The sequence below is a fragment of the Arachis hypogaea genome, chromosome 13, assembly GCF_003086295.3.
Source record: "Arachis hypogaea cultivar Tifrunner chromosome 13, arahy.Tifrunner.gnm2.J5K5, whole genome shotgun sequence".
NCBI classification, from domain to species: domain Eukaryota; kingdom Viridiplantae; phylum Streptophyta; class Magnoliopsida; order Fabales; family Fabaceae; genus Arachis; species Arachis hypogaea.
Window position 1 is genome coordinate 10,394,121 of NC_092048.1, and position 14,024 is coordinate 10,408,144.

General features: G+C 39.5%; 1 protein-coding gene across 1 annotated transcript; it reads left to right on the top strand.

Moving 5' to 3' along the window:
- Positions 1–8,140: 8,140 nt before the first annotated feature.
- On the top strand, positions 8,141–9,891 carry LOC112737122 (uncharacterized). The gene is made up of 2 exons (XM_025786894.3): positions 8,141–8,978; positions 9,067–9,891. Exons 1-2 carry the CDS (start codon positions 8,840–8,842, stop codon positions 9,549–9,551), a joined length of 624 nt encoding a protein of 207 aa, XP_025642679.1. The 5' UTR covers positions 8,141–8,839; the 3' UTR covers positions 9,552–9,891.
- The last annotated feature ends 4,133 nt before the right edge of the window (positions 9,892–14,024 follow it).

Genomic DNA, 14,024 nt, shown 5'->3' on the forward strand with positions numbered 1-14,024 from the left:
CGGGGACGAGGTTCAAGCGGCTGGGCCTGCTTTGGCTGGCGGTGGTTCTAGCTCTGGCACACAGCAGTATCCACCATATTTTTCTTCTCTGGACCTGGACGCCATGACGCATGAGGTTGCGCTAGGTCACCCTGTTGGATTCGGAGCTAGAGATGCGGAAGGAAATGCTGGTCTCACAGAGTTCCAGGTTGGTCAGCAATTCCAGGATAAAGATGAGGCCCTGTTAAGTGTGAAGACTTACAGCATCCGGCGAGGGGTACAGTACAAGGTGGTGGAGTCCGATCACCGCCGGTATGTGGGCAAGTGTTCCGAGTTCGGGAATGGGTGCACATGGTTGATTCGGCTCAGTCTCCGGAAGCGCAAGGGCATTTGGGAGGTCAAACGGTACAATGGCCCTCACACTTGCCTGGCCACATCCATATCAAGTGATCACAGAAGTTTGGATCATTCTGTGATTTCGGCGTTCATTATGCCAATGGTCAGGGCTGACGCATCGGTTAGCATCAAGGTGCTCCTGAACGCCACGGCAGCGCATTTTGGTTTTAGGCCGACTTACAGGAGGGTTTGGATGGCGAAGCAGAAGGCCGTTGGCATCATCTACGGTGACTGGGATGAGTCATACAGCGAGATACCTAGGTGGGTGTTGGGTGTCCAGCTGACGATGCCTGGTACTGTTGCGGTCCTCAGGACGAGCCCGGTTCTAGTTGGAGGACAGGTGGACGAGTCTCAAGCTTATTTCCACAGACTTTTCTGGACTTTCCCTCCGTGCATCGAGGCATTCCGGCATTGCAAGCCGCTAGTCAGCATTGACGGCACACATCTATATGGTAAGTATGGGGGAACGTTGCTCATTGCGATTGCACAGGACGGGAACTCCAACATTCTACCTGTCGCATTCGCACTAGTAGAGGGTGAGAATGCGGAGTCGTGGACATTCTTTCTCTCGCACCTACGGCAGCACGTGACCCCGCAGCCCGGTCTGCTGGTTATATCGGATAGGCACAACGGTATCAAGTCTGCGCTTGAGGCCCCGGACGGAGGTTGGTTACCACCATCTGCGTACCGTGCATTCTGCATACGACACGTAGCGGCTAATTTCGCCCTTACCTTCAAGGGCAAAGACGCTAGGAGGCTTCTCGTGAATGCAGCGTACGCGAAGACTGAGGTTGAGTTTGATTACTGGTTTGATATACTGCGGTCTGAAGACCAGGCGATGTGTGAGTGGGCGAACCGTATTGATTACTCCTTGTGGACGCAGCATCGCGATGAGGGGAGGAGATTCGGTCACATGACGACGAATATCTCCGAGTGTGTGAACTCAATCCTGAAGGGTGTAAGAAATCTTCCTGTAGCATCCCTGGTGAAGGCAACATATGGTAGGCTGGCCGAACTCTTTGTTCGCAAGGGGTGAGAGGCTGAGGCCCAGATGGGCACCGGACAGCAGTTCAGTCAGCATTTGGTGAAGTGTATTGAGGCCAACTTGAAGACGGCCAGGTGCTTCACGGTGACGTTGTATGACCGTGATAACTCCGAGTTCACCGTAGCGGAGACCACTCCGACTGGTACTTTCTCATTGGGTACTTACCGAGTATCGCTTGCCTCCCGGACATGTGACTGTGGGTACTTTCAGGCGCTTCATTTCCCGTGTCAGCACGCACTTGCATGCTGTGCCTACGCACGTGTGAGCTGGAACTCCTATGTTCATAGCGTCTATCAGATTAGCTCGGTGTTCAATGTCTATCGGATGGGATTCACACCTCCAATCCCGGAGGGCTTCTGGCCACCCTACGATGGGCCCACGGTGATTCCGGACCCAAACAGAAGGCGTGCGAGAGAGGGTAGGCCTAGATCCACAAGGATACGGACGAATATGGATGACGCAGATCCAAACAGGCCAAAACGGTGTGGCCTTTGTCGCCAACCCGGACACACTAGACGTAGATGCCCACAGGTAGTAGGATCGTCTCAGACAGGGCGAAATTAGTTTCCATGATGTTATTGTTAGTGTTATTTACATTTAAGTTGTCTTGTTAGATGCATTGCTTGACCACGAATGTAACTTGTTGAGATTAATGCATTGAACTTTGGTATTTGTGAGTAGTAATGAATATGTTGTCTTTCATTAGAAGTTATGCTACAGGACTCGTTGATCCTCATTTTAATAACTAAACAAAATCATTATACCTTATCATGTTTCATTTAATACAAATAGTTAGGAACAACATACATAAACAGAGCACTACATAACAAGAAAACTACACCTAACTATCATACATGACTGAAATAGAGGAAACAAAATACATGAAATGTGACTCATCTAAACAGATGCGAACCAGTACCACAGCGAGGTGCTACCCGTGCCCTCTGACCTCGACGGACAAGCGGCTCCTCATCCTCTATCTCATCCTCCTCCTCCTGCGGAGCAGGCTGTACTGGTGGCGCAACACGCAACGGTGCTGCAGACGATCCTGCGATAGACTCTGATGCAGCGGTGAAGGCGGATGTAGGGGTACCTCCAAGACGAAACTGCTGACCAGCGGATGAGGATGGAGGCTCGTTCAGATCAACATCTAAGGGGGCCTGGATCCCTGAGGTCTGGCCAGCTCTGCGGGGGGTCACCTCAGCCTGCATGATGGCGGTGATCTCATCTAGGAAGCGTGGACTCCCGAAGTCCCCAACAAACGAGTCTGACCCAACAAAGTCTGCCCACTGTGATCCTGATATGCGCCAAGGTGTACCACCCTGCTCAGCCTGATCATCCGCTGGCACACCAACGAAGTAATCTCCAAGCGGGCCCGGTCCAGGTCCAGCGTCACCAGTATCAGCCCCGTCACCGAGCCCTGTGCCATACCACTCACCTCCATGACCGCCATCGTGTGTACTAGTACCTCCATCGTGTGTGCCTTCTCCAACGTGGCCCGGCTGGTCGTCATCGTCGTCCCCATGGTCAGCACCAATCCTCGCCGTATGATCCGGCCACCTGAACTGACGCTGGCTCCTCCGTGTCCCTACACCCATCCTCCTCTCAACCCTGCGCCTGTCAGGCACGTCATCCGGAGGATCCATGTCAGGCACTCGCCCCGGACCCCGCTGTGAGGCCTCAACTGGTATAGGAACTGATCTCGGATCCCCCAGCTCAATGTCCGGGGCCAAGAACCTCTTCCCAAACTGACTCCACCACTGAAGGAACTGATGAGACGGTCCAGGGTCGGCAACAATCTCGAACCTCAATACACTGTCATGACGAGCGTCCCAGTATGCATGCCACTTCGGCATGGAAGAGGGGAACCATCGATCGCCGCCTCTCCCGTCCTTGGACATCAGAAAGTCGATGTTCAAGGCGGGACGCGGAGGGGCCTGTACCCCTCCAAACTGAGGAAGAACACGATCTATCTGATGCCACTCTATGACAGCAAAGTAGATCAGCGCGGTCACACTGCGCCACACCGCCATGTGCCGAGGCTCCAAAACCTCCGGGTGCAACACCTGAAGTACGTCGGGGCTACTGTACGGCATCCATATAAACTGCAGAACAAACCGACCCTTATCAGGGCAACTGTACGACCCAAGTGTAAAATATTTAACTAAAATGCATCAGTTATTAATTAGCAGACTAACCTCCCTGGACTGTAACCGGTCTATCCTAAGCCTCCACGACCGCACTCTCGGACCCTTCTCGCTACCGGAAGGGTTGTAACCTGCCCATCTGCACCATACACATGAGTTACATATACTAATATCTGTGTTTACATTATGCAATAGAGTATTAACATACACGCAATTCTCTAAGTCATATTGAAAAAGAATAGGCCCAGTATAGTACCTCGACGCCAACGGCCAGCTGAACGTCTCATATCCTGCAGGCCTAAACTGAGGAAACCGCCAAAAGATCCAAGACTGCAGTAGCTGGAGCGGGCCCGCTAACTTCACAACATGTCTGTTTGCCACTCTGCACATGCACCGGTACAACCAGGCCAGTGCTGCCGAACCCCAGCTGTACGTACCCAGCTCCTCCAGCCTCGCTACATATGGAAGCCATCTAATGTGAATCCGGTTGCCAGACTTGTCCGCAAACAACTGCGTGCCTAGCAACATCATGATGTACGCACGGACATATCGGCGAACAGTGTCATCATCTGCATCCTCAGGGCACTCACCAAAGGTCTCCTGAAACCAGCTGCAGTTCACTGCGTACTTCTGAACCTGACTGGGAGGAGGTATAACTCCTAGCAACTCCTGGAACCAGACCCAGGGTGGACGGCCTCCATCGATGTATATATGGAACTCTGACAAGCACCCGCTCACGTAACGGCCATCGACTGGCAAACCCAGCTGGTATGCCACGTCCTGGAGTGTGATCGTGCACTCTCCGAACGGCATATGAAAAGTGTGCGTCTCGGGACGCCATCTCTCCACGAATGCACTGACGAGCGCCTCGTCTAGCCGGAACCACCGGTCGTTCAGCCTTGCAAGATGGTATAGCCCTGCCATCTGCAAGTATGGAACGTATCTGTCATCAAGACGCATGCCCTGCTGCCGCCTCATGCTCCTAATGCATCGCTCGGGCTGCGCATGAAAAGAACCGCATACTGAGATATATAACTACACAGGTTTTACAGTAAACCGGTTCACATAAACCGGTTCACAGTAAACCGGTCTACGTAAACGGGTTTACATAAAACGGTTTCCATAAACAGGTTTACATTAACCATTTTTCTAAATTAAACAGCATAACATTACATGAAAGATAACTAACTGGAAAACAAACCCTAAACCACACAACTAAACCGCTAGCATATACCACAATTAACGAGACCCATTAACAAGAAACAAATTCAATAAACCGGCTTACTTAAACCACCTAGCATTAAACAACTACCATAAACCACATAAAAAAACCGCTTGCAAAAACCGCTAACAAAAACCACTAACATAAACCACCAACATAAACCACTACCAAAAACCACTGACTTAAACCACTAACAAAAACCACTACCCTAAACCACCACCCTAAACCACTAACATAAACCACTAACTTATACCGCTAGCTTAAACCACTATCATAAACCACCTACAAGATCCCCTCACCTAAACCGCCTACATAAACCACTAACATAAAGTACCATCTAACTAAGATACAAAACCACTAACGCACAACTAACGCTTGAATAAAAAAAAATTTCCGTACTAACCTCGTCGTTGATGACCCCGGCTATATGAGCGACTCCGTCCAACCGATATAACCGTGCCGGATCGTCCTCCATCAGCAGACTCGTCCGTTCAGGTCTTTCTCGGAGAGAATCTGGGTCGTTTTCTCTGAGATTTTGTGGGGTAGGGGGGAGGGATAATGGTTCGAATGAGGGTGATTCGAACTCCTTTTATAGTCGAATCACACATAATTCGAACCAGCCTGGTTCGAATTATGAAGGAGTGCATTAGGAGTAATTCGAACCGACCTGGTTCGAATTACATGGACTCGAATACAAAGCATAATTCGAACCACCCTGGTTCGAATTATGTATCAGAGAAGTTCGAACTTTACTGGTTCGAATTATGTATGGGAGAAGTTCGAACCATCTTGGTTCGAATTATTCAAAAACGTAGAACACTAAATCGAACCATCTTGGTTCGAATTATGAAGGAGTGCAATTCGAACCAGCTTGGTTCGAATTGTATTAAAATACACTTTGGCTCATTGCTGAAACGAAATTGTATTTGGCGCATTTTGGTTACAAGTTTCTTGCTCTGGCTCAATATGGTTTTTTGCCCTTAATTTTATGTTACTATAAGGTGTATATATATTATTTGAATATAATTCAATTGTTTAAGAAGAACAAATGCTGGTTTTAGCACTAAATCCAACGAATGAGTATAGAAAATGTCACGTGATACGATAAATCTTAAGGAACGTTAAATGCTCACTGTCACACAAATACACAACAAAATTCTTTGGTACATTCTGAATATGTTTATGTGGACTTTTATAAAATCATCATAGATAATTTAAACTTTCAAAGCCTTTATAAATATTTAAGATAGCTAACTAATAAATAGGTTATGTAAATACCATGGTGTTAGGAACTTTTATGATAGTTTATTATACTGTATTTGACATATATTTCTACTTAGTGATATAAATAAGTGACACAATTTGGCCATAAAATTAAAGTGTTACAAGATGATGCATTCTTAAATATAAATTCTAATTTTGTTTTATTTTTCTAAGTTACTTTTTTGTAAATAGTTTTGAGTGAAGCGAGTTTGGTTTAGGACAAGTACAACACAGTGCATTGGAGAGTGTTTAGCTTATGACAGCGAATTATGACTTATTTACTATATCAGTGACTCATCTTAATTTTAAAATGGCACTATTCGTGGTAATCATAATAGTAAATATACTTAATAAAAACCATAGTTTTAAATAGGGAATAAGTATTGTTTTGGTCCTAACGTTGAGGCTCCGAATCGAAACCGTTCCCATCGTAATTTTCGATTTAGAATCATTCTTAACGTTTTTTTTCGTATTAAAATCGTCCTTTTAATTTTTTTTGGACAAAAATACCCTCACTACTACCAACACAATTACCTCCTCCACCACCATCACCAACACCAACAGCACCACCACAACCAACACTAACACCAACACCACAACCACCACCACCACCACCACCACAACCTCAACCACAACCACAACCACAACCACAACCACAACCACCACCACCAAACAGAAACAGAAACAACACCAAACAGAAACAGAAAGAACACCAAACAGAAGCAAGAAAGCAGAGGCGAGGCAGAGGCGGCGAGGCGGTGAGCAGAGACAGCGGCGAGCAGAGACGGCGAGACAGAGGCGGCGAGGCGACGAAGCAGAGGCGGCGATCTCCAACGACGACGGGACCACCACAGCGACGGCGGCTCCAAGCTTCGCCGTCGCCGTCCCCCTCCCCCTTTCCCCTTCCCCCTCCTCCTCCCCCTCTCCCCTTCCCCCCACCCCCACCCCACGTCCTTTCCCCTTCCCCCCACCTCGAACCTGCGTCCCCTTCATTTTCTTCCTCTTCTTCTCCAGCTTCTTCCACTTCCCCTCCTCTCTCTCTTCGACGCCGGAGCTGTTCCTCCTCCCCCTTCCCCTTCCCCCTTCCTCCTTTCCCTCCCCTCCCCTTTGAATACCCTCCCTCCACCCCCACGCGTTTTCTTTTATTTTTTTAAAAATTTTATAATTTTTTTATAGGGGTAGTTTAGGAATAAATTAAAAAAATTTATTAGAAATGACGATTTTAAATTTAAATACGACTTTAAGGATGATTTTAAATAAAAATATACACCAGAGACAGTTTCGATTCTGACCCTCAATGTGAGAGACCAAAACAATACTTATCCCCTTTAAATAATTGCCTTTTATGTTTATTGATAATTTAATTTAATTAATTGAATGGAACCGTGTTAAATAGATAAATTAAGCCTAACTTTTCATGTATAAACTATATTAATATACTTATCTATATATAAAAAATAAGTCAAATCCGTTAAATAATAAAAAAAATTGTTTTAAATAAAAAAAGTTTTATAATAGAATAAAATTATATTAATATACTTATCTATATTATATATAAATTATAATTTATTAATATATTTAAATTATTTTTAAGAGAAAAAAAATCATTTAAATTAATTTTTAAAATTTTAATATATATCTTTATTAACAAAAATATTTTTTTTGAAACTAAAAAATAAGAGAGATGTGTTTTGAGATTTTAAAAAGAATAAATTTAAAAATTTTACAATCTCTATTAAATAAAGAGTAAAGATGTAATTTTGATATTATTGGTACATTTTCACTCTGTTTTCATGTATGTAGAAAAAACATTTAAATGTGCCACCATGAGGAACCACGGCAGCAAAATGATGAAACTAGATGAATGAGTCTGGGTTTCTGAGTGTATTCAGGTGTTTCTCGATCTGGGCCAGCCCATGGTCCCAGGTTTGACAGGAAAAAAAAAAAAGAAAACAAAATACAGATCATTGAATACAGCCCATGGTCCCAGGTTTCCAATTTTTCGTATGGGATTTCAGAGCATTGAATACGATCACTTTTTTTCTTTTCCTTTCTATTTTCCCTCCTAAAACCCAAACATGAAGTTGTAAGGACTCTTTCCCCAACACTCCAACAGTCCAACTACATGTACCACACTCCCTCCTAAGAAAGATGCATAGAAATATCTTCAATCTTTGCTTCTTTTTCAGCCAGGTTGTTACATTTCTCAAATCCAATCCTACTGCGTACTCCCTTCTAAAATCATTCTTCGTCTCCCAGCTTCGCTATCCTCATTCCCCCTCTCCGTTCCGAAAATTTTGGTACTAAGTGGGACTGGGTGGACCCTCAAGTCTTAAACACACAGTCCTCCAACCTCAACCCTTTCAACTTCCTTCAACCCACACTTGATCCCTCTACTGTTTCATTTCTACCTTGCACTCCCTCTGAGCGCGTTTGTTTCTCAACCCTTCATCTCCATGATCATAACCATGATTTCTTCTACCTCTATGAGATCATCTTCACCCACTTCGGTCTCAGACTTCCTTTCTCCGATTTCCAACTTCAATGTCGCTCCCACTCAACTTCACCCCGAAGCTTCGAGAATCTCTGTCAATCCTTTCGTCTTGCTCCCAGTGTTGCCGCTTTCTTCTACTTCTTTCAGGTAGTTAAAGATAAGGAAAAGATGAGTTGGGTTTCCATTCGTGCGCATGAAGGACAAACCAAAATCCTTGTTTTCGAACCAGTTCTTCCGAGTTGAAGGTAGAAGGTGAAAACAAGAAGCCAAAGTTTCCACTGTACTGGACTCGGATGATACAGTCTCCCAAACCACCTCAATGTTCAAGCTTGTCTCCTTGGGAGAAAGACTTGGTTGATAAACTCCAAAGATTGAAAGAACCACTCCAATGTGCCTTTTACTTTTCCCTTAACACCAAAATAAGCCCTTTGCGTAAGCGCATTTAAGTATTTCCGGTTCAAACTGTGATTATAACTTTATCTGCTTCGCTACCATATGGTCTAAGTGCTGTTTGTTGCAGATGTCCCTAACTCAAAACAGGTAGTTGAAGTGGCAGGGGGAGTTGAAAAGAGGAAGCAGTTTGTCACATCTACCCCTGAGCAGAGGAAAAATCAACGGGTGTTGGTGGAGAATAGTCCTACTCCTACTCCTCCTCATTTGTGTGGTTTTGAAGGGGACGGAGCAGGGCTTCCCTCCTGCGTCCAGGGTCACGCATTGGATTCCAATGGTCTCATCAGCCACAGCATGGGACACATGGATCTCTGTAGCTTTCTGCAGGGACTATTTCAGCAAGGCATCATGGGTGTTAAGTTATTCGTTGAGAAAATGGAAGTGATTCGGAAACAGGTGTCCGAACTTGAATCTGAGCTGAATGAGGAGAGAAGCGTCAGAAAGAAAGCTGAGGGGAAGGTAGCAGAAATGGAAAAGGAGCTTGCTCGGTGTGAAGGGGAGCCTGCCTCCGCAAGAAGAGATTGTGAAGCACTGATGAAATCCAGCAAGTCTTGACAAGATGGACTCCTACTACCACCACCAGTCAAAGAGATTAGAGGCCTAATGAAAAGCCTTATATCGTTATTTTGTAGAAAGACCATGGTTTTACTTATTTATTTTTGAAAGAAAGAATTGTTCAAAAATGATTTGATGGCAAGTATGGCCTGTCTGAATATGTAATATGTTAGTTGCCACATTCTAGTTGAGACATCTAATGCTGTTACTATGGAGGATTTGTATCATCTGTGGCATCTCGTGCTGGACAATGATGACAAATCGCTCCTAATATGTCGAGTTTTATTCCCTGCTTCGTTTTCAAATTGACATGCTCTGATGCAATTGAAGTTTGTGTCAATATAAGGTCTTGTGTTTTCTTGCAACTTATCACTTCAGATAGATAACATAACATCTCCTGCCCAGTCAAGTTTGCAGTACAATATCTGCACATACAAAACTTGCAAGATTTGGATATGCCTAATCCTTCAGCAAAAAACTTGTGTGAGCCTGTATATACCTTGACTTTGTGCAGTTTTTGTTCCTTCGTTTATCATGTTCTTGGTTAAATCAAGTTCCAAACTTGTCAATTTTTGGTCAACAATTGAGTTTCCAAGCTAAATGGCATTTGCCCAAATCTTAGTACCCATTCGTTTCGAGAGTACATATCATATTGTGCTACTTATCAAAGTCAAGTTTGCTGAGGTAATTGGCAAAATAATTTAAACAAAATGAAATTTTAAATCATCATTAAGGATATAGGCCAACAAGAGAATGTCACGTGATATGACAAATCTTAAGGAACATTAGATGCTCACTGTCACACAAATACACAACAAAATTCTTTGGTACATTCTGAATGTTTATGGTGGAATTTTATAAAATTATCATAGATAATTCAAAGCTTTTGTAAATATTTAAGATAGCTAACTACTAAAGAGGCTATGTAAATATCATGGTGTTAAACTGTTAGGAATTTCTATGATAGTTTATTATACTGCATTTGCATTTGGACATATATTTCTACTTAGTGATATAAATAAGTGACACAATTTGGCTATAAAATTAAAGTCTTAGAGCAACTCCAATGCTAAAAAATAGAGTTCCTCTTCTGACATATGGGGACTCAATTATCATTGGAGTGAAAAGAGAAGGAGGACTCTTCATGGGATCAAGGTTGAGAGTCCCTCTAAGCAGGGACTTGCAACAACCAATAAATAGTTCCTATTTATTAGTTATGATGCAAAATCTGATGTGGAGTCACTTTTTATGACAGGTGAAGGTGAGTCATAAATAGGGACTGAAATGAGCCATAAATAGAGACTGAAATGAGTCATTTACCAGTTACCACATGGCATGATTTTATTGGTTGTTAATAAAAAATATATATTAAATAAAAAATATATTAAATATATATATTAAATACTTATATATCTATTTAATTAATTATTTATATTAATTATTTAATAATTAGTTATATTAAATTATAATTAATATAAATAATTATTTTAAATCAATATCAAATATTATTTATATTGTTATATTAAATCATAATTAATTAAATTTATTTTACATAAAAAATAAATTTAATTTTTATATATTATAAAATAATTTTTAGTTGGATTATTTATTTTTATTTATAAAATTTAAAATACTAATCAAATTTAAGTTATTTATTTTAATATTTTATAATATTAAATTATTTTGAATTTATAAATTTAAATAATATTATTATAAAAAATAATAATTATATTAATTTTAATTATTTTAATTAATTAATTAAGTGAGACCACAATAGGGATTAAAGTTAGTTACTTCTAATGGAGAAGAGAGAGATTCTTTGAGTTTTTATTTATTGGTTATGACGCAAAATTTGATGTGGAGTTACTTTTTATGACAGGTGGACCATAAATAGGGATTGAAATAAGTTTTTTACTGGAGATGGTCTTAGAGCATCTCCAATGGAGAAGCCCAATTACTATTTTAGTAAGAGAAAAAAGGAATTGAACCGTTAGAGGAACTAAAGTGAGTTCCTTCACTTTTTTCAAGAAGAGAGAGAGAAGAGGGAGTCCCGACTCCCATTAACCAATATATAATTGCCAAGTGGCAAGTAAAATAAAAAATAAATAATTATATAAAATATTAATTAATTAAATAATTATATTAATTAATTAAATAATTATATTATATAATTAAATAATAAATAATTTAATAATAATTATAATGACTAATTAAATTAAATATTAATATTTTTATTTAATTAATAATTTCTATTAATTAATTAACTAATAATTAATTAAGTAATTAAGTTATAATTAATTTATTAATAATTATAATAATTAAATAATTAAATTTTTATTTAATTAATACTTTATATTAATTATTTATATCATAATTAATATTAAATATTATTTATATTTATATTATTATATTAATTTAGCCGTTACAAAACTAGCTGTTGTAAAAATAGTCATTAGAAACTAGCCGTTACTATGTTACCGTTATTGTTAATAAATTAATATTTTGTTACTCTATATATACTACTTAGATATACTTCTATTCTCACATTATCTACTACTCTTCTTTATCTTCTTCCAAGTTTACGAAATCAAAGTTCTGCTACTATTATTTTTCTTCCAAGTTTAATTATATTTTTTTTTGTATTAAGTAATTTTACAAATTAGTGTAATCCCGAATTATTTATTGTGTATTATTGTTATATATGAATTTATTTAATATTAATATCTTTTAATAATGAATTATTTTTAAATTTAAATATTTAAATTACATTATTAAAAAAATTAATTACATTAATTACAAGTATTTTAATTAATTAATTAAGTGGGACCACAACAGGGACTAAAGTTAGTTCCTCCTAATGGAGAAGAGAGAGATGCTTTGAGTTCCTATTTACTGTTTATGACGCAAAAGCTGATGTGGAGTTACTTTTTATGACATGTGGACCATAAATAGAAATTGGGATAAGTTCTCTACTGGATTCAGACTTTGTATCTATGTTTGGAGGTACAGCAACAGTGTTACTTTCTTGATCAATCTTATCTGCTCCTCTGAAGGTAGTTCCATTATGAAATTGTCAAGGGAGACTTGCCCATCTCTATTTGGTTTCAACAACCAGTTTTGGGACCGGCTACTTCTGCCGCCGGTGACGACGAATTCAGAGAAGACGTGCAAGCACGACTGAGTGCGAGACGGTGACGATTGATGACACGAAAGTGACGGAGACCTTGGGTGCGAGACCCAAGGTGAGAGATGGAGAAAACTTGACATTGCAAGAGCTAATGAGCAAAGAGATGAGGAGCTCGAGCTTCCGCTAGAAAGGGAGAAGAAAGAGACGCTAGAGCTAGGACAGTTTTTTTTTTTTTTTTTTGTGAAAACTCAGGTGGTCGACTTCATGTGAAGTTATCTGAGAGCTATTAGATAAAAATTTAATCAAATCAGTCAAATTATCTAATGGCTCTCAGGTATCAACTTCACGTGAAGTCGACCGCACCTAAGTTTCCACTATTTTTTTTCTAGAGACCTAATTATATTTTTAATTTTTTAGAGATTTAAATGTCTGCAAAACAAAAGTTATGGATATATTTATCTTTTTATCAAAAAATTTAAACATAATTCGATTTAAATTGTATAAATTGATTATTGTTGCTATAATAAATTAATTTTGTTCTGATTTATTAAAAAATAAATTATTAACTGATTTAATAAAAATGTCTAATAATATTATAACATATGTAAACGACTAAAAAAAATATCTTTAGTGTTTTTATCAAAATAGTCACCTTATTCAAATAGTATAGTAAAATTGTAATTCTATTAGTTCATTTTTTTTGGGTCAAACATAGTTTCAATCAAACATGCATGGCAACTCAACTTGAAACAAAGAATATATATGTATAAAGTATTAAGCATATTAATAATCGAAAAATAAAAATAAAAGAAAAGAAAACTTGATGCTTATCATTCATCCTGTACTTTAATATATAACCATCATGGCATCAATCCATCAACTTACAAATAAAGAAAAAAGAACGAATAGAATAACTCATGCTGGAATCTAATGACACAAGATCTTCCCTTCTATACATTTAGAAAGTACCAATAATGAAACAAGATTATCATTTTCTTTGAAAAAGGAACCTTATCACTATCAATGTATATATCATCACAATTCCAAAGTCAAATACTTCGTTTACCATTTCACAATATAATATATACTACAAAAATACAAGTGATAAGACTTCTTTTTTAAGTTTGTTGTCAACATGCAAATTATTTTAGTGTGTCGTTTATAAAATAATGTACCTTTACAAATACAACGATAATATATAATAAAAGCATACTCTAAATCGCTAATTATATTTTAGAGAACCGATATTAAATCTATATAAATCATGTGTATAAACAAAATTTACATTTTTATCATATAGGAAGCAAGCTAAGTTCACTAGTCACAACAAATTTTAGACGAGTAAT

Coding starts and splice junctions, on each gene's coding strand:
- LOC112737122 (XM_025786894.3), top strand. CDS start 8,840: ATGATACAGTCTCCCAAACCACCTCAATGTTCAAGCTTGTCTCCTTGG. Junction 8,979..9,066: donor CACCAAAATAAGCCCTTTGC/GTAAGCGCATTT, acceptor TGTTTGTTGCAG/ATGTCCCTAACTCAAAACAG.